This window comes from Diceros bicornis, chromosome 36 (genome assembly GCF_020826845.1).
Source record: "Diceros bicornis minor isolate mBicDic1 chromosome 36, mDicBic1.mat.cur, whole genome shotgun sequence".
Taxonomy (NCBI): domain Eukaryota; kingdom Metazoa; phylum Chordata; class Mammalia; order Perissodactyla; family Rhinocerotidae; genus Diceros; species Diceros bicornis.
Window position 1 is genome coordinate 14,306,664 of NC_080775.1, and position 21,253 is coordinate 14,327,916.

The following is a 21,253-nucleotide window of genomic DNA, read 5'->3' on the forward strand; positions in this document are numbered from 1 at the left end:
CATTTTGAGAAAGTCGTCATTTAACCGCCAAAGGCAGGTTTGGCCCTTGATGAAAAAATAAAAACAACAACAACAACAAAAACATCTTTTCCAGGCACCCCAAAGAAAACCTACTTACTGAAAATCTCTGCGTTGGCCTTATATTGATTTCTGGCGTAGCTGGTCTCCAGCTCCCTTCTAGACCACCAGGTGCCCATAATTTGTACTCACTTTCCCTTCCCTTTTGGCTGTGATGGGAACTAATGTTGGAGTCAACAAACCCTAACCATTGCCTGACTAACACGGCCTACAGCTGTGCTTTTTTTGTCCCCCAATATTGTTCTTTGTCTCTACCTTGAGGCTGTATTAACTTAGTTGATAAGATGGTGGACTTTGAAATAAGGCAGACCGGGGTTCAAATTCTGGGTCCTCTGCTCATAGCTGTGAGACTGTGGACAAGTTACTTACTGTGCCATGTCTCCGTTTGCTCAAAAAGTGATATTATTTACCATGTGGGATTGTAGGGTGGTTGTAGCAGGGCCAAGGAAGAGCGATTGATAGAGCTGCCACTCAGCCTCACCAAGTTGCTGCTGAGGGAGAAGGGCATGGACCTCCTGTACCCTCCTTTCAGGGGAGGTCAGGGCAGGGCTCTGCTCAAAGACCCTATATCTTGCGACTCAACAGGCTCTGAAATGTTGTCTTCATTTATGACTCTCCTGGGACAGTTTGGAAGTCACTGTCATTCAGCACCCAAATATTCTTATGCAACTACAGAATTTATTTGAGGATGATGGTTTTCAGAGGAGGCTGGGAAAGTGGCACTCTTTGTACACCTTAATGACAGCAAAGATGAACAGATAAGTGAATATTCCAGAAATAAGCCCTGAATTTATATATTACAGCTCTCTGAACTCATCTTCCCTGAGTACTCTCTTGTGTGGTATTTATGGCTTTACCGCAACCTCTACCTGGTATCATCCAAAACCTTCGTGAGCCCAGTTACTGGTCAAATCTATGTAGGATCTCAGGCTGCTCAGAAACACCTACAGGACTCCTTCTAGCAGTGGAAGGGACATAGCAATACAGGGCCATAGTCAATAGCAAGGGGAATGATTAAGATGGGAGATCTCCTGGCTCTCCTACCACATTTATATCTGTCCTTGCCTGAGAGTCTAGGACTCTTCATAATTACAAAGTTCATAGCTCTGATAGCCTTCCATATTCAGTTCCTCCTGTACATGCTGTTTCTTCTCAAATTACAGCACCTGTCCTCTGTTACACACTCTAAAGACTTACCCTGGCGATCTATATGAGGCACCAAATAAATGACGAGTGAGGTCGATATAGCCACAACCTCCAAGACCAGTTCCAATTCTGGTCCAATGAGGGGGGCGCAGACTGAAGAATGCTCAAGGGATATTCATACACTCCCCAGAGAGCAACTCCCATCTTCCACCAAGAAAACCAGACGGGCAACTCTGGACCTATCCTGTCTGATAGGAGTGGCCTGTTGGAGGAGTTAACCTGACTGTGTCTTTAAACTGGCCAGCTACCACTAGGACATGAGTCCAATGCTCAGTGTAAATGAAGCCTGTTCTGATACGTTGTGCACAGCCTGGAACACCAAATGTTTATTTCATGATTGCACTTTGCTTCATGGAAATATTTCTGACCTCTTTGGCTCTTGATCCCTTGCTCCACCTTTTATTTATGGTCTTGTATTCATCCATCAGATCTCATACTTGATACTGTCTTTTGGGCACGGATTTCCAGTTTCTCTTCACAACAACTTACATTTGCCCCTTGGATTACCTCTGCTTCCACCTCTCTGAGTCCACACTTTTGCCTGGTCCAGCCCAGCCCCCATAACACCTGACATTACCTCCTCCTGGAGGTATATTACCTCCTCATCCTAGTCTTGTTAATAGGAAACACATATGAGAAACTAACATATCCGTCCACCATCTACTGTAAGGACAAAAGTTTCATAGCAATTTTCACTTCTTTTACCCCACAAAGTCCCAATCTAGTACCACTCAGAAGGAAGGTCTGGCCAGCCCCGTTGCCTAGTGGTTAAGTTTGGCACACTCCACTTCAGCGGCCTGGGTTTGGTTCCTGGGCGTGGAACCACACCACTTGTCGGCAGCCATGCTGTGGCAGCGACCCACATACAAAATAGAGGAAGATTAACACAGATGTTAGCTCAGGGCAAATCCTCCTCAAGCAAAAAGAGGAAGTTTGCAATGGGTGTTAGCTCAGGGCGAATCTTCCTCAGAAAGAAAAAAAAAAGGAGCAAGGTCTATAGAGAGCAAAGTCAGAAAGCACTTAAGTATGAATACTTTAGGATTGACAGGGTACAGCAAAAAGAGGTTTGGAGTGCTGTTACAACTAGGAAGCTGTAAATCATTCATTCATCGTAACTGTCTTGCTTATGGACTCTGATCTCTGCACTTTGTTACCTGTGTTTTCTTTCTACCTGTCCCTGACTCTAACCTGTCTCCTTTGGCTGGATCCTTGAACTTGCTGGCTATTCTTCTTGGTTTACCTTTCCCACTTGGTATTTTGACAACGGTCCATATTCTCTCTCCCTCACCTGTCTTCCACCCTGCCTGTCCAGTATGGAACAATCAGGACCTCCTCCCCCAACTGCTACCCTTCCCTTTGTTTCAGAGGTCTAGCTCTCGTTGATCATTTCACCAACACTAACCAGAAACGATGCTCCTGAGCACCCCAGCTCCCTCCCCTGGGCAACTGATACCTTTGAATGTGGCTCATACCCTCTATGGGGAATTAAAATGTAGATGGTTAAGTGATAGGGTGAGGGAATGAGGCAAATAGATAGCAGGAAGTGGAAAAGGGTGAAAATGTCAGAGAAGAACCACGGAGGGAGAGGAAGAATTGTAAAGTTGTTCAGGTAATATTTGAGGGATAAAACACTTGAAAGAATGAGGATGAATGGTGAATAGAATTCTATGAAGAACAAAAATAAAGTGTATGGAGGTGAGAGTTGAAAATAAGAAAATAAAATGGGTGTAATGGTCCGAGGAGAGGTGCGTGATGGGAATGAAGGTTGGGAAGATGGGACACAGTGCCATTCCAAGTGAAATTATAAGGTGGGCAACTAAAACAGCAAACGACTGCCATTAAAGGGCACTGTAATAGTTCTTGCTTTCAAGAAAGGTATATTCTAAAAGATGGCTTAAATAAGTACAAAAATAACTATACAGTAAGGCAAACTATTAACCACAACAAGAAAGGTACAAACAAATGGGGATACAAAAAAAGAATGTCATGGCAGTCAACACCTAGTGCTACACCTTGTATGAAGTACGTAATCAACAAAACCATTTCAGGAGAGACCCTGGCATTGAAAAGTGTATTGTGCACATATGTGATTTTCAAATTGCATAGCTGATGTTTAATTCTCCACTAGTGATTCTCAACATTAGATGCACATTAGAATCTCCTGGGAAGCTATTAAAAATGACTAATGTCCAGACTTCACATTCAGAGATTCTGATGGAATTGGCCTCAGGTAAGGCTTGGGCATTAGTATTTTTCAAAAGCTCCCAGATGATCTCAGTGAGCAGCCAGGGCTCAGAAACCTCTGGTCTATATGTATGTTTTCCCTTTTGAAAGGTTAAGGGGCTTAGAATCCAAGGGGAGAAATGCAAATTTGGGAAGTAGGAGGTACAGATTCTAGATCTAGCACTAGTGCCTATTAATAAGTCTTAAATAATTTCTTTTCATCAATACAATTAAAAATGGCATATAAACTCAGAGTAATATGTTATTTCTGTCCCTTATCTCTCTTAGGAATTCTGAGACTTAAATTTTGGGATTCTTTAGTAGAGAGTTGCTATGTAAATATATTTAATTACTAAAAATTTTCATCAATCAAAAGAAAATCATGTTATTTTTTTATAACAAAAACCTATTATTATTTAGAGTCTACTTATAACAATAAATTTATTAATTTTGACATACATCATCCCATTTGTTTCTCTCAAAATCTCTGCCGGTTAAGTATTTATTTTGCAAACAACTGACCTACGATCACACCTCCGTAAGTGATAAAGCCACTTTCTACTTTTCTTTTTTCAGTCTTGTGTGTTTCTCTAGATCATTGCTGGCATGCTAACATCTGGTATATTTTATGATGGATCAGTAGTATTGGTTTTAATATAAAGAGTAAAAATTCTGGCCCTATTTTCAATTAATTGTTTAACTGGCAGGATGATGGAACAGAAATAAAATAATAAAATATATTGACGAGTGTAAGTAAGAGTTACAAAGAATTGGCATTTGGCACTGGCCATTTCTAAGCAGATTAAAAAATATAAAGAATAGTAATAAAATACAATAAACTATTCAGCTCCTAGCATCATAATTGCTAAATAAATGTGTGTTGAAAGAATGACTGAATGAATGGATGAATTTTAAAATATTTATGGAAATGACCATAATGATAAGTAAAATTATTGAATACTTACCATATGCCAGGCAATGTTTTTAACCCTTTACGTGTGTTATCTCTTTTTAATCAACTCACTAATTCTATTAGGCAGGTACTATGATTATTCCCCATTTTACAGACGAAGAAACTGAAGTCCGGAAAGATTAAGTGGTTATAGTACTGAGGCTCTGACCTCTAGTCCACTAGTAGCACTGGGCAAGTTCCTTAGTCACCTAATTACGTAATGCAATTGGTCAACCACACCCACCCTTGAGCAAGCCAGACCCAAGCCCATCTATTTGTCTTCTCTGTGTGTGGTGCCACCTGCTGGAGATGGGACCTGTTCTTGTTACCTTTCCCAACCTCTATCTCTTCCAGCAATTTCTATTAGTGACTTCTTCTTCCAAAATCTGTTGGCACCACTCTCCAGGGCACCTCTTCAGCCTTAGCTAGGACAGGAATAGGTGGGACAGGGCTGTTAATTTCAAACGTAACATGGAGACTGGCCCAGGGCATGGATTCCAGTCCTCTGGATTCTGCCTTGGCTCTCGTCTCTGCTACCTTACCCTCATAAGCCACAGCAAAATCCTGTGTATCCTCTGTCCAGCCGTTCTGCAGTTTATTGACTCTGTGGAAGCCATCAATTCTAAGGTGCACCATTTAAAAAATCTGCCACTAAGAAAGAAAAATTTAGATACCCAATTATAATTGCATGATGTCATCAAATGAAAGATGCATGCCTTTTTCAGAGAAATTAAAATGTGAAAAAAAGAACATCTTAAAATTAATGAAATATAGCATGTAAACATGTAGTAGATTTTTCTAACACTCGGGGGCTGTGCATAGCCAGCTTTTCTCATGACCATTGCTATTGCCAACTTGCAATGTTTTGTCCCTTCTTTTAGGTACTATAAACTGTAGCAGCTGCTGTCACAAACAGCGCCCGCCTCCAAAAACTGGTGAAGTGTGTATATTTTGGGTGTGGTGGTTAGCACGGAAAATCGTAGTAGAGGGTGCTAAGGAAGGGATGCAACAGGAGATGTATGGAATATATCAGACAATATGAAGTTTAGGGAGGGTCTGGAAGTGTTTTTTTTTATCACTTCATGATATGGAAATATTTCTATCCCCCCAAAAAAGTTCCTTCATCCCCCTTTGTAGTCAATTCTCAATCCAAGCCCCAGCTTCTGGCAATCACTAATCTGCTTTCTGTCACTATAGTTTTAATTTTTTAAGAATTCATACAAATGGAATCATGCAGTATGTGGTATTTTGTGTCTGGAATATTTCACTTAGCATGTTTTGAGACTTTCTTATGTTGTTGCATCTCTCAGCTGTTCATTCCTTTTTTTATTGTATAATAGTATTCCTTTGAATGTATTGTACTGCACTGTGCTTATTCATTCACTAGCTGATATATATTTGGATTGTTTCCCCAACCTAATGTGGAACCATTCAGTCTTTTACCATTAAATATGACATTAGCTGTAGATTTTTTGTAAATACTCTTTCCTAGTTTGCTATGAGTCTTTTGCTGTGGGTGTTGGATTTTGTCAAATGCTTTTTTCTCTGTCAATTAATATGGTCAATTTAGCCTGTTGACATGGTGGATTACAGTGATTTTCGAATGTTGAACCATCCTTGCATGCCACTTTATTATGGTGTATAATTCTTTCTATACATTGTTGGATTCAATTTGCTAACATTTTGTTAAGGAATTTTGTGTTTAAGTTCATGAGAGATATTGGTTTGTAATTCTCTTTTTCTGTGCTGCCTTTGTCAGGTTTTGGTATCGGAGCAACACAGGCCTCATAAAATGAGTTGGGAAGTGTTCCTTCCTCTTCCATTTTCTGGAAGAAACTGTCCAAAATTTATGTTAATGCTTTTTTAAGTATTTGGTGACTTCTCCAGTGAATCTGTCAGGGCCTGGAGATTTCTCTTTCTGTCCTGCAGACTTTTGTGTGTGTGTATGAGGAAGATTCACCCTGAGCTAACATCTGTTGCCAATCCTCCTCTTTTTGCTGAGGAAGATTCGCCCTGGGATAACGTCTGTGCCCATCTTCCTCTACTTTATGAAGGATGCCTGCCACAGCATGGCTTGATGAGCAATGTGTAGGTCCACGCCAGGGATCCAAACCTGTGAACCCTGGGCCACCAGAAGCAGAGCACGCAAACTTAACCACTATGCCACCGGGCCAGCCCCCATCCTGCAGATTTTTATATGCTTTGTCTTGATTTTCATTCAGTTCAAAATACTTTCTAATTTCCCTTGTGATTTCATCTTTGACCCTATGGGTTACTTGAAGTGTGGTGTTTAATTTCCAATATTTGGGGATTTTTCTAGATATTTTTCTGTTGTTGATTTCTAGTTTAGTTTGTTATCAGAGAACATACATTGTATGGTTTTAATGCTCTTAAATTTACTGAGACTTGTTTAATGTCCCAGAATATGATCTTTCTTAGTGCTTGCTCCAAATGGACTTTAAAAGAGCACGTATGCATTCTGAAGTTTAGGGTGGAGTTCTCTATAAATTTCAATTAGATCATGTGAGTTGATAGTGTTCAAGCGTTCTGTATCCTTACTTATTTTCTCTCTACTTATTCTATGAATTACTGATAGTGATGTGTGGAAATCTCCCCCTGTAATTGTGGACTTGTTTACTACTCATTTCAGTTCTAACAATTTTTGCTCCATGTATTTTAATGCTGTGTTATTAGATGCATGCACATGTAGGATTGTTATGTCCTCTTGATACATTGACCTTTTTACCATTATGAAATCTCTCTCTCTCTCTCCCTAGTAATATTCATTATTTCAAAGTTTATTTTATCTGATACTAATATAGCTATTCCCAATTTCTTTTTATTTATGGCTGTGTGTGTATATCCTGTCCTATCCTTTTACCTTTAACTTATTTGTGTTTTTATATTTAAAGTGAGATTCCTGTAGATGTCATATAGTTGGGTCTTGTTTTTTTAAATCCAGTCTAATAATCTCTGCCTTTCAATTGTACTGTTTAGGCAATTTACATTTAATGCAATTATTGATTTAAATAGCCAATTACCTTTCTTTTAAAGAGATTAAAAAATTAGAAAAAAATCTTGTTTTATGTTATCTTGTTTAGCATTCTGTACTCTTCTTTTTCCTTTTGCATCATTTTTCTTCCATCTGAAGAACTTTCTTTAACAGTTGTTGTAGTGCAGGTTTGTTAATGAATCCTCTCAACTTTTATTTATCTGAAAAAAATCTTTAATTCACCTTCTTTTTTTTTCTTTTTTCTTTTGGCTGAGGAACATTAGCCCTGAGCTAACATCTGTGCCAGTCCTCCTATACTTTATATGTGGGTCGCTGCCACAGCATGGCTGACGAATTTACCTTCATTTTTAATGGATATTTTGCTGAGTGCAGAATTCTAGGTTGACAGTTTTTTCTTTCAGTTCCTGAAAAATGTCAGTCCTTTGTCTTCTGGCTTGCATAATTTTTAATAGGAAGTCTGTAGTCATTCTTTTCTTTTTTGATCTTTATATAATGAACTTTAGGGGGCAGCTTTTAACATATTCCTTTATCACTGCTTCTCAGAAATTTGATTATGATGTGCTTTGGTGTAGTTTTCTGCTGGGTTCATGAGCTTCTTGGATCTGTGTGTTTTCAAGTTTTCATCAAATTTGGAGAAATTTTGGCCATTATTTCTTGAAATGTCCCCCCACCTACAATATTTCTGGGGCTCTGATTACAGATACATTAGACTGCTTGATACTGTTTCACTGGTCACTGATGCTCTATTCATTTTTTTTTTCAGTCTTTTTTTCTCTCTCTATTTCTTCTTTGGATCATATCTACTGCAATGTCTTCAAGTTCACTGATTTTTTTTCTGCTATGTCTAATCTGCTGTTAATGCCATCGGTGTATTTTTTATTTCAGATACTATAATTTTTATCTCTAGAAGTTCCATTTGGGTCTTATTTTCTTCCATTTCTCTCTTCATTACGTTTATGTTTCCCTCTACATTCTTGAGCATCTGGAGCATGTATATATAATATATATATAATAATAATGGAGCATATATATATAATAGGTAGTTCAGAAGATTTTCTACTTCTTCATTTCTGTCAAGTCTAGGTTTATTTCTATTGATTGATTTTCTTCCTTATTATGGGTTATATTTTCTGTGTGCCTGGTAATTTTTTTTGGATCTCAGGACACTAGATGTTTATATTGTTGGGTGCTGGAGTTGGTTGTATTCCTTCAAAAATATGGCCTTTGATCTGACATGCAGTTAAGTTAGTTGGAATCCATTTGATCTGTTTAAGGCTTGCTTTTCTGCTTTGTTAGGGTGAGTCAGAACAGCCTTTAGTCTAGGAAAATTTAGCCCTACTATTTGGGTGATTCCCTTCTGAAGACTCTATCCCATGCCTGTATTACCCACTGCCTTATGGTGGTTCTTAGTCTTGGGAGTTTCATCCAAACATGCAGATCAGGGTTCACCCAGTGATTTGAAGGGATCCCTCTGCAGATCTCTCAAGCTGTCCCCCTGGACACCTCCCTCCTTTCCAGTGTTCTGTCCCACAGATGTAGCTTCTCAGTCTCCCAGAACTGCAATCTCTTTCTCCTAAACTCAGTAAGACAGTTGGGATTGCTTGGGTTTCCTGTACGTGCTCTGTATCCTGGAAACCGCCTCCAGGAAGTAATCCAGGGCTAAGGCTCACCTCACTTGTTTCCCTTCTCTTAGGAATCATAGACCTGTTCTGCCTGTTGTCCACTGTCTGAAAAATAGCTATTTCATATATTTTGCTGTTTTTCTAGTTGTTTATGATGGGACACCTGTTCCTGCAGCAGTTAGTCCTTCAGACCAGAAGCAACAACACACTACACTTTTCACTATTTTTGTGACTATTATTGGAAATGTATACTTCCATATGATCTTTAAGATCAGTTTCTCCTATTACAAAACCCCACTCTATAAAAATTATAAGTGGACTTATATATATCACTTTTTGGAAAGTTGACATTTGCACTGAAGGTACAAAAGCAATAGTAAGTTTCATTTCATTGATTTCATTGGCATGAAATCAATGCAGTGGCACTAAACTGTACTAGTAGTCGTATTCTTCATTCCCATACATTCACACACCAAAAAAAGCCAATTTCACTTAAAAATGTTCTTAATGAAGCAGTAAAATTATTTTATCGAATCTTGACACATGAGCAGGCATCTTTTTAATATTCTGTGTGATGAAACAGGAAGCACGTATAAAGCACTTCTGCTGCATACTGGAGTATGATGGTGGCTTTAGGAAAAGCATTGTGTGATTGCTTGAATTGCAAGCTAAACTAGCTCTTTTTTCGTGGGACACTACTTTTACTTAAAAGAATAACCAATAGACAAATTACGGTTATTCAGACTTGGGTATTTGGCAGATGTTTTCTTGCAAATGAACAAACTGAGCCTGTCACTTAATGAAAACAACTGACAATATTTGTTGCTAGTGATAAAATATGAGCTTTCAACAAAAATTAGCATTTTACAATTAGTGAATTGTATTTGCCACCATGAGCTTAATATCTTCCCAATAATTAAAAGGCTTTTCTGATGAGATGGAGGGAGTAATATTAATGAATGTGATTCTAAAAATATTGTGTAATAAAGTGTGTCAGCATTTGGAAGATCTACATAAATCAGTGAACTAATATTTTCCAAATGACCAATGCATGATATTACAAAATCATGTCTGAGTAAAAGATCCATTCCAACTTCAAGATAGACCCATGGACTTTAATGTAACAGAGTATCAAAAGTTAATCCATATGATTTCGAATTCCACATTGCAACTAACTTTTAGAAAACTACCACTTGTCATATTTGGGTGTAGTATCAAAGAAGAATGTCCACAATTATTTGATTAAGATACTCTTCTCTTTTCCAAATACGTATTGGTGTGAGGCTAAATTTTCTTCACATGCTTCAAACAAAATAACATATTACAACAGATTGAATGCAAAAGCAGGTATGAAAATCTGGATTTCTTTTACTTAGACATTAAAGAGGTTTGAAATAGTGTAAAAGAATGCCACTCTTCTCTAAATTTTTTGATAATATCATTTTCACAAAAATATATGTTAATATATAATACATTTGATATTGTTATTTTAAAATGAATTAATAATTTAACATTTTTTCCTGTTTTAATTTATAGTGTGGCAAATATTGATAGTTATAATCCACATAAACATAGCCTTTCTGAGATCCTCAAGAATTTTTAAGAATAGAAAGGGGTTCTGAGGCCAGAAAGTTTGAGTTATCTCTTCTTCAAAGATTACATGAATCTCAGCAGTGAAAACATGTGGATTTGGTGCCTTTTAGAATGGGGACCTACAATCACCTCTTCTTTCTCCCTGCTGTAATTGCTTATTTCAGCTTTCTACTTTTCGTTGAACAATTTTGGTAGCTTAAATTTTTGTTAGGAAATCCTTCAGATCTTTTGGGTTTTCAAATTTATTGCCATTGAGTTGCAGGTAGTAGTTCTCACATTTCCTTTAATGCTTTTGTATCCTTGGTTATTTCTCCTTTCTTATTCCTAACCTTGATTTTTTTCTCCTGAATTCATTCTTTATTTCATTCATTTCACATACTCCACTAATAAAACAGTATAAAAGCTTTGGGGCAATGAGAATGAAAGGGGAGACCACAGTAGACAAGAAATATAAAGAAAGAAGGAAAGAGATCTGATGTGGTGAATGGGCTTCCCTCTCACTTGATCCCTGTGAAAGGTCAAGAAAAAAAGGTGTCAGTGGGGATTGTCAGCTGGGCTCTCAGCCTGGGCTTCACAGGGCCATTGATATTTGTAGATCCACCAGGATCCAAGCTCTGCTTCTCAACGTTTAGCACCCTTAAATTCAATTTTGCTCGTGTTACCAGACTTGGATCAGGCTCTGGAATAACTGCTGACTATATTCACAAAAATGACTGATGTAAAAACTAGAATGCCAATTTAATAGTTTTCTAACACATGAACCAGAATACCTATGTCTTCCAGCCGAAGCATATCTTTTTTTTTTGCATGCAAAGTGTTTGTGGTTTCTTAGAGACTTCTCTTGGAGATGCATCTGTAAGAAAGTGAGGAAGGCAGGATTTGGCAGAGGGAGAAGCTGGGCTGCACTGTAGTTGATACTGAGACCTCCTGTGATCCTGTGGGGAGCTCTGGAGCTAGAATGACCCTTTAGAGTTGCCCTAAATTGAGGCAATGCAGCTGGGCCTTGGAATCTCTATGTCAGTCCGTCATTGGTTGTGGGCGCCCCCTGGGAGGGCCTGTAGCCTTGGCTGAGGCAGGTCCCTGCAGCCTGGAGCTCCGCCCAGGGAGGATGCAGCTGTGCGTCCCCTATTCCCATCAGATGGGGGATGGGTGCCTTGGCCCTGAAAAGAATTGTCTAGGCAGAACCCCATAGCACTCACCACAAACACATTGGTGGTAAGATGTATCCTGAATTCAGAAACATTAAAATGTGAAAAAAGAGCACTTTAAAAAGGTAGAAATATGGTGTAAGGATCCAGTGGTGTTTTTTGGTATGGAGATGCAAGCTAGACTCCGGGAAGAGCCAGAGTAGAGAATTGGAAATCCGGAGAGCCTCGGGGATTATTCTCCATTGTCTGTCATTCATGATTCTTTTTGCAAATCTGTTTTACTCTTCTTTCTTAATATTCCAACTTTCTTTGCTAAACGGTTTAGCAAAGCCCACATGAGATGTGGATAACGGCCAGTGCTGTGCTGGTAAATGTTTAAAAACTGGCTCTCTGGAGGAAGAGAAGTGTGCACATATATTCATATAATTTTTACTAATATAAAGGATACGGAGGATACCATTTATAAATAATAATAAACTATACAATACTATTTATTGTAAATTCCATGTGGCCAATTGATTCTCACCAAAGGCTGTAATTGATTTTTGCAGAATTCTTGTATCCCTAGCCAACCTATGGTTACAACTGACGAACGAGTCGAGCTCTGACATGAATGCTGCTTGTGTAAATTAATGAATAAGACAAAAGGGAAACAACAAGGATGCAGGTTGGAACTTCACTTGTTTGTCCATGATGTGAGAGACTTCTTTATTGAATCAGATAATAGTTTTCAGGTCCTGGAAGAATATCTCCTCAAATCTTTGTCCTCTTTACTATGTAACGGCTACAGACACTTTCAAATTTAATTTGTATCAGTGGTTCTCAACTGGAGAGAGATTTTGCCCCTTGGGGGACATTTGGCAATGTCCAGAGACATTTGTGGTGGTCACAACTATAGATGAGTGTTACCGCCATCCAATGAGTACAGTCGGCGACATCTCTTCTCCCAGAAAGAATTCTCTGGCTCAAGGTTGAGAGACCCTGATCTGTATTATTAGCATTTTCCCCAAACTTTTTTAAAGTTTAGACAGTCAACAAAACAATAAATCAAGTCCCGATTTGTAGCCTTTGCCCATTTCTGTGGTGTAAATACTCCCACTATGGCTGATTTCAAGCTACCAATATGATGACCTCAAGTGTGGAGTCAGTAAAAGATGTGCAGCCGCACACCATTATATAATATTTCCACCGTAAAGATGCAATAGTCATAACTAACTCCAAGAGCATAAATAATAGTAAAATGCAGTAATATAATTAGTAAGTAATAGATTCTGTGTATTTATTACCTATGTTTATAGTATAATGTATTTAATTGTAAATAAACATTTAACTTTGAATAATCGCTATGCTTAACAGCTGATTCACAAAATTCTTAAAAATTTAGCAGTTAGCTCTTCTAGGTCAGTATAGACGGGCCTGGCTCCAGCATGCCAGTGAAATGGCTATCCACTACTCTCAAATTCGCGTTTTATATTTCCTGCATCTTGGAAAGATTTACTCAATTGCAATGTCACTTTTCTAGGGAACAGATTCTGATTGGCCCAGATGGGGTCAGGTCCCTGTCTGTAGTGTAAACACACAAAGCAGGCATGTGAATGTGGCTGGATACAAAGGGAGCCTGCCCCCTTCCATTAGGAAATTTCCAGAAGCATCACGGTGAGTGGGCGAGCACCCTGAGAGGAGCCCATGACAGTGCTGCAGATGCACTGACACGTGCTTCCTCCTCCGCTCCTGTTTATCAAGACTCCATGCAGACTGAGTTTCTGACTCCCCCACTTTTGTTCCCCCAGAGAGATTCCAGAATAATATACAGTCATGTGCTGCCTAATGAAATGTTTTGGTCAAGGATGGACCACATATACGATGGTGGTCCCGTGAGATTAGTACAATATAGCCGAGGTGTGTAGTAGGCTGTACCCTCCAGGTTTGTGTAAGTACCTTCTGTGATGTTCCCACAATGAGGAAATTGCCTAACAACGCATTTCTCAGAACACATCGCCACTGTTAAGCAAGGCATGACTGTATTGGATCAGTGGTTCTCAAAGTGTGCTTTCTGGATCCACTGCAGCTGCCTCACTTAGGAAGTTGTTCAAAAAGCAAATTCTTGGGCCCCATCCCAAACCTCCTGAAGGAGATATGCTGGGGATGGGGACCAGCAGTCTGGGTTTCAAAGAGTCCTCCACGTTATTCCTAGGCATGCTGAAGATTGAAAGCCACTGTATTAGATTATATAGCTTTTTTAAAAAAGTTACATTCTATCCTAGAGGACAACAACAAAACAAACTCAGGTTTAAATTTGGTATTTCCTCCAGTCTCCAGAAATGACAAATAATCTCTTAGTATGAGTTACTCCAACAGAGGAATAATCTCATCAATCATATATTGATTTTTACTGTTTCTTCTTTTAGAAAATTACTAGTCTTTAATTTCTGTGAATACTTTATTACAGCTTCATATATGCTATTAAATCATATTTATCTTACATAATTTACCTTTAGGATTTATTTCTTGATTCCCAAGCTAGTTCACGGGTACGGACTGTTTTGTATTTGGTTTAAGCCACAGAACCTAATGTAGTACAGAGCTCATAGAAGATATTTAAATATTGATTGAATAATTATGAAGATTTAAAAAAATTTTCTTCTGTGTGTAATCTTTTGCTTTCTATTATTGGCATTATTTAAAATTCATCATACATAATTTCTAAAGTAGCTATGCTGGAAAAATTTATAAAGAACTTCAATAACAACACAGAAAATGACTGCTATCTAGATATTTTTTCCAAATTATGGAATTTGTACCAAATTATGGTATAAAGAAGAAAAGACGAATCAGCAGACTATTGACAGATAACAACCTGATGTTTTGATATGTTTCCCTCTAATCTTTTTCTAGATTTATATGCTTTTCTCACCAAATAGAGACTATATGCTATATTTCCAGTTTTGTTATTCTAATTTTTTAAATAACATTATATCACGAGCATTGTCATATCATTGAATATTTCTGCAACATGGTTTTTAATGTTCCATATTATTCAATTGTATGGATGAACTATAACATATTTAACCATTTCCCCACTTAGAACATTTGGGACGTTTGGGTTGTTTCCAATATTTCACTTTTTAAATAACTATTGTGATGGGATGGGGTGCATATTTTAAAAATGAATACATTCTCCTTTAGAGTCAGGATAAACTCCCCGGTCATCTTTTTTTCCTTTCTATGTTGAAAAGCTTACTCATCGGTTTGCTTGTTCAAGTATTCATCCCTCTCAGGCCTTAATCAGGATTTAATGCACATGTTAGCATAAACATCAAAATCAATGAAAGTCTGAAATTTAAAAGGAGCCTGTTTACCGTAGCTAGTATCTTCTCTGCTTTACACTAATTGTCTCCCATCTGGCCAGCTGTTCCTTTGTGCTCTCTGTAAACTTCCACTACTGTTAGCATCCTCCATGTTAACCCTTCAGGATTTTGTGTCATAATCTCTAATCCCTAAATCAGGAAAATGCTAATAAATTATTATTTGCCTATTGAATTATAAGTGACTCAGGAAACAGATATCCATGTAAGAATGTTACCATGTTTATTAGTTCAACGACCTTTTCTTTGAAAAATATCTCAAGCTTTCAAAAGCCCTAAAAATTGGCAGAGCATTTTAGGTCACAGAGTGAGTTAACTTCCTATGTTGATTTATTTCGGGCAAAAGTCAGATATCTTTTAGATGAAGTATAACCAACACACGTGCATGTATACAACAAAAAAAACTTCTTAAATTGAAATGAACAATTCTTTATCATCTTTTATTTTGATAAACCCTCTTACCCATCATCAATTGACTGAACCGAATGATATTTCTTTCCTTTTGAGTGGGAAAAACTAACATGTCAAATATTGCTCAGTGACGACTTAAGTAGAATTTAAAAAAAAGCTTCATAGAACCAAAAATAAATGCATTGTAAACAGTTTTTAGGGTCTTTTTCAAATTAAAATCTGGGATATAATTTTTCTCCCCAACTTAATTTTTCTTCTTGGGTTCGACTTGAAAAAAAAAAGACTTTCTGATTACATTTCCAGTCATGTCACTGAAAATGCTGATTGCTGAACACATGACCAAAAAGATTATCTCAGCTTGGGGTAAATGTTCAGTTAGCACCAAGATATATAAGCAATCTAGAATTGAGGGAGGAAAGACCAATTTACTTCTGAAAATGACTCAAGTGGATGTATTTGCTTAAGTTTACAGGGAATTTAACAGGCTAGCAATGAACACTGCCGTTTTCCTCTATGTTTATGAACTAGTAGTATTGTTCAGGTTTTTCTCACTCTAGTACATTAATTTTGGCAAGCAGTTAACTTCAGAAACTGATGTGAACTTCTGGTATCTGTAAGGACCTGGCCTTAATTAACAAAATTGAGGTGTTCTACGAGGAGGATTTGGGACCTGAACTAGCAGGTACAAACAGGTATAATAACTTATTAAAAATGCAGCATGTCGACCTGCACACAATTCGGAAGACTCTTGCTGTAGTCCAACTTCATTTCTATCTCTTCTATTGGAAACTGCAGGCGCGCTGGCGGAGGGCGCCGCCAGGGGGCGCCAACCCCTCACTGCTTCGTCAAGGACGGGCGCCCTGGAGCGCTCTCTTCTCTCCTCTCGCTCACCTCAGCTTCCGCCGGAAGTGGCGCCTGTCGGTTGTTCTCCGGTGTTTGGGCTTGTTTGTAGTGGCTTCGCGGCGCCTGGTCGGGTGAGGCTTGATCCCAGGAGGCGGAGAGGGAGACTCGAGCTTAAACCTGGGCATCGAGATGGACATTCTGAAGTCGGAGATCCTCCGGAAGCGGCAGCTGGTGGAGGAGAGGAACCTGCTGGTGGTGAGGAGCCTTGGGGTCGTGGGGCGCTGGCGTCGCGGAGTTGGGGGGTGCTGGAAGGGGCTTATCGAGAGCCCGCCACCACCCCTGGGCGGCCCCTCTAGATCCACCCCCTGACCCCTCGCCCGGGAGCCTGAGGGAGGAAGTGGGGGAATTGCAGGAAAACCCACGATTTTGGCAATTCCCCCCGTCCCCAGCTGCCCCTTAGTTCCTCTCAGTGTCCCCAGCTGCGCCTTATACCCACTCCCATCGTCGGTATTCTTCCGACGGGCCCCGATTCTTGTGGTCGTTCACGTTGGTCGTTTTGCCAAGGGTTTGTGCCCAGCTGAAATGGAGGAAGAGCCGGCTCAGGATTTAAGTTTGATTCCTTCCTACTAGTAAAACCTGGTTTTTCATTACGTACCCCCCACCCCCACCCCCCATCCCCAACACATACAAAAGTCTGTTGGTCAGCTCTTCACTGAGAGGAAGGCTAAAACTGTTTCGGAGAAACAGTGGAGAAAAAAGAGAAAGAATTACATGATTTAGGAACTTCCTTAAGTTGATCTCCGTTACTGTATTGCGTAGTAAGTTAAATCACCGGTTCTCGTAGCTGTTGGTCTCAGGACCCCTGTACACTCTTCCAAATAAGTGAGTGTCCCAAAGGGCTTTTGTTTATATATTTACCGATATTTACTGTATTAGAATTTAAAGCTGCGAAGTTTTAAAAATACTTATATATTAATTCACTGATCATTTGGAAAGTATGGGTTCACTGAGTTATGCTGATCTTCCAAATGTTGATATATTTCGTTACACAGTGTTAAAAAAAATCACATTATTTATTATCACCAGTGATGTCATGAGAAACATCTGTAAGTATTGGGAAACCGTCAAGCTCGTGATGGCAGATCTAAGTTCTCCACAATTTTAATTTTCACTTGAAAGCTGGAATTTTATCATAGGCAACAAAGCCTATCAGTTGTTTCCCTGAAGTGGCGGGCTCACCTTGTTCACTTCTGGGAAGTTGTCTGCCGAATACCTCCGTCTAAATAATTATAGTTTGTCTCTCAGGTATTCTTTCATGTAAAAATGGTATTCCATGAAAAAGCAGCTGGTTTGGTTTGCAGCTTAATCACACAAGTGCTTTCCCTCCAGACAGCCATCCTACTTTGGTATATATGAGAAGGGCTTTGTGTATACCTCCTGTTTCGTCAAAGGATATTAAAAAGATGTGATCAGGGATCAGGACTTAATAAAATTAATAATAATCTTACCACTTCGTCAAGGAGATTGTTAAGTGAAACTGGTCCCCCCTTTACTGTTAGTGCTTAGCACTGAAGAATGCAGTGACTGCTGCTACCCTTTACTTCACTGCCTTGATTCTTGCTAAGTCCTCAGGAGACCTTAGCATTGCTTTTCCCCCTCAGCGCAAATGCCCACCGAATAAACAGGCAAATAATACCTTAGTATTGGAGAAAGTTTTAACCTCACGGACCCTCTCAAAGGGTCTTAAGGACCCCAGGGGTCTGTGGACCACATTTTGAGAACAGCTGCTTAGATCTTTGGATATAATGTCTGATTAATGTATATGATGTAGTGCAAGTAAGTTGAGATTGTTTGGTGGATGGCAGATTTCATAATCGGTGAAACTTTAAAAACAATTGGCAAAGTGGGAGCTAATTAAGCAGAATGTTATTTAGCAGATAAGTGAGGAAAGCTTGTCCATATTTGTAATTTAATATTTTTATCTCTACTTTAGGGACCTTTTTATTTTATTTTATTTATTTTTTTAATAATTTTATTTATTTATTTTTCCCCCAAAGCCCAAGTAGATAGTTGTATGTCATAGTTGCACATCCTTCTGGTTGCTGCATGTGGGACGCGGCCTCAGCATGGCCAGACAAGTGGTGTGTCGGTGCGCGCCCGGGATCCGAACCCGGGCCGCCAGCAGTGGAGCATGCGCACTTAACCGCTAAGCCACGGGGCCGGCCCGGGACCTTTTTATTTTGATGAGTGATTTGGGAATATTTGAAAAAACTATTTTAGATGTTGGAAGACATAGTTGATGTTAGGTAGGGCCAGGATGTTGAAATCTAAGTGCTTTAGAGGGAAAATCACGAAAAGCTCGGCTCATGCGCAGGGTTTACAACGTGTGTATTTGTATAATCAGGTGTGTGAGTGTCTTGCGTGCTATGAGAGAATGTGTGTAACTGGGCATCTTTTCTTTTTGTATCTGTGGGAGGACAGTCTTGGTTTGCAGCTGTATAATTTTATATAGAGTCAGTTCCTTTATAGCCTTTACCTTTCTGCATCATAGTGTTCATCAATAACTTTCAAACTTTTTTCACTGCCTCAGCCACAGTAAGAAATACACTTTTATACTTTGCCCTGAGATATATATATGAAAAAAGTTCCATGAAACAATTTTTACCTTAACTATATGTGATTCTATATGTTTTATTATTTTAATCCCTTCTGTTTCATTTTTTTAAAAAATGCTGGTCAGGGATCAGTGAATTGTTTTCATTACCCTATCTGTAGCTGGAAAACTCCTGTCTGTGTTGTATTGTTCTTCCAGAAGAGCTGCCTCGTCTTGGTCAGTACAAGTGGTGTCCCAGTGTTTTATTGTTATTCTGATAGTGGACAGTAAAAACCTTGTGAGTGCCACTTTGTTAAACTGGAGAATCTCCAACAATAGCTTCCATGTAGCCTAAATGTAGTCTCTGCATTGCTTGAAGACAGTTGCTTTGGAACTCAGGTATTGGTGAATCTTCATTTAATGCAAAGCCTCATTTATATAGGAAACCAGGTTGCTTGAGGAACTTAATGGGGGAGGGGCTGTTTTAGGAGCTTCTCCACAGTTTGATGAAGGGGCATTCATAAGCTAAGTATTTACTCTTTCAGCTATCACAGATTAACAGTAAAAAGCTGGGACACCACTTGATATGACCAAAGATGAGGCGGTCTTGTGGAACCGTATAGACACGTGTTTTCAGCTGCAGATGGGGTAATGAAAACAGTTTACTGATCATTATGCCTTTCACATTAAGTTGAGGACATTGGTACACTTTACCTGTAAGCAATTTGGCATGTATATCATTAACCAGAGATCAGCATTTGTTTATACTTCTTTTAGTGTGTATACAAAAATTTACATATGAAGAAATACACAAATCTTAAGTGTACCAGTCAGTGAATTTTGACAAATGCATATGCCTGTGTAATCCCATCTGTATCAAGATACAGAATATTACCTTCCAGTCAGTCCCTGTCCCTACCGCCCCCAGAAGCAACCACTGTTCAGATTTCTTTCCACCATTGATTAGTTTTGCCTGCTCCAGAGCTTCACATAAATGGAATCATACTATGTACTCTTTTATGTCCCACTTTGTTTAATCAGAATCATGTTTTGAGTTTTATCCATATTGTCACATGTATCAGTTGTTTATTACTTTTATTGCTGAATAGTATTCCATTATATGACTATATCCTGTTTGTTAACCCATTCTCCTGCTGTGGGCACCTGGGCTGTTTCTAGGATTTGGCTATTAAGGTTAAAGCTGCTGTGAACTTTCTTATGCAAGTCTTATGTTTTCATTTCTCTTAGGAAAGTGCTGGGGAGTGGAATTGCTAGGTTATAGAGTACGTATATATTTAGTTTTATAAAAAGCCACCCAGCCTTTCCCCATAGTGGCTGGACCATGCTACGCATCCACCAGCAAAGTAAGAGAGTTCAGATGCCCTACATCCTTGTCAACAATTTGTATTGTCAGTCTTTTTAATTTCAGCCTTTCGGGTGGATGTGTAGTGATATCGCATTGCGGTTTTATTTTACATTTTCCTGATAATTAGTGATATTAAGTACTTTTCATATTTTTTTTGATCATTTATATATCTTTTGTGAAGTGTCTGTTAATATTATTTGCATATTTTTTAATTGAGTTGGTTGTTCTTTTCTCGTTAAGTTTGAAGGAATTCTTTATATATCCTGGATGCCAGTCTTTTGTCAGATAAATGTTTTGTGAATGTTTTCTCCTAGACTGTGGCTTTTCTCTTCATTTTCTTAACAGTGTCTTTTGAAGAGCAAAAGCTTTCAATATTGAGGAAGCCCAGTTTATCAACTTGTAATGGTTATTGTTTTCTGTGTCCTGTCTGGGAATATGAAAGAGTATAACCAGTTTGAAAACAGTCAGGCAGTTTCTTAAAAAGTTAAACATACACCTGCCATGTGATCAAGTCATTACTCTCCTAGGCATTTACTTGAGAGTAAGATATTCTCTTATATTCTAAAAGCTTTATGGTTTTATCTTTTATAAAAAGCAGAGTTTTTGAAAATTTTGAATAAGTTTTTTTGTATGATGTGAGATAGGGGCATGGTTTACTGCTTTCTGTCTGGATATCCGGTTGATCCAGCACCATTTACTGAAAATATTTTTTTTCTCCCTTTGGATGGTTTTGGTGTCTTCAGAAATGAAATAGTTGTGTAAGTGTGGCTCCATTCTGGACACTGTGTTCTGTCATAATCTGTTTGTTGATCCTTATCCCAGTGCCACACTGTCTTGATT

At 38.7% G+C, this 21,253-nt stretch overlaps 1 protein-coding gene across 4 annotated transcripts in view; it reads left to right on the top strand.

Annotated features, from left to right (window-relative positions):
• PRPF18 (pre-mRNA processing factor 18) overlaps positions 1 to 21,253 on the top strand; it is a 91,367-nt gene that overhangs the window by 29,699 nt on the left and 40,415 nt on the right. The window contains exon 1 of one of the 4 annotated variants that reach the window (XM_058532447.1): positions 16,532 to 16,709. The exons of the other annotated variants lie outside the window; for them this stretch is intronic. Coding sequence (XP_058388430.1) covers positions 16,644 to 16,709 — 66 coding nt within the window. The 5' untranslated portion in view covers positions 16,532 to 16,643. Of the gene's footprint in view, positions 1 to 16,531; positions 16,710 to 21,253 lie in introns of those variants that run through there. 4 annotated transcript variants of the gene reach the window in all.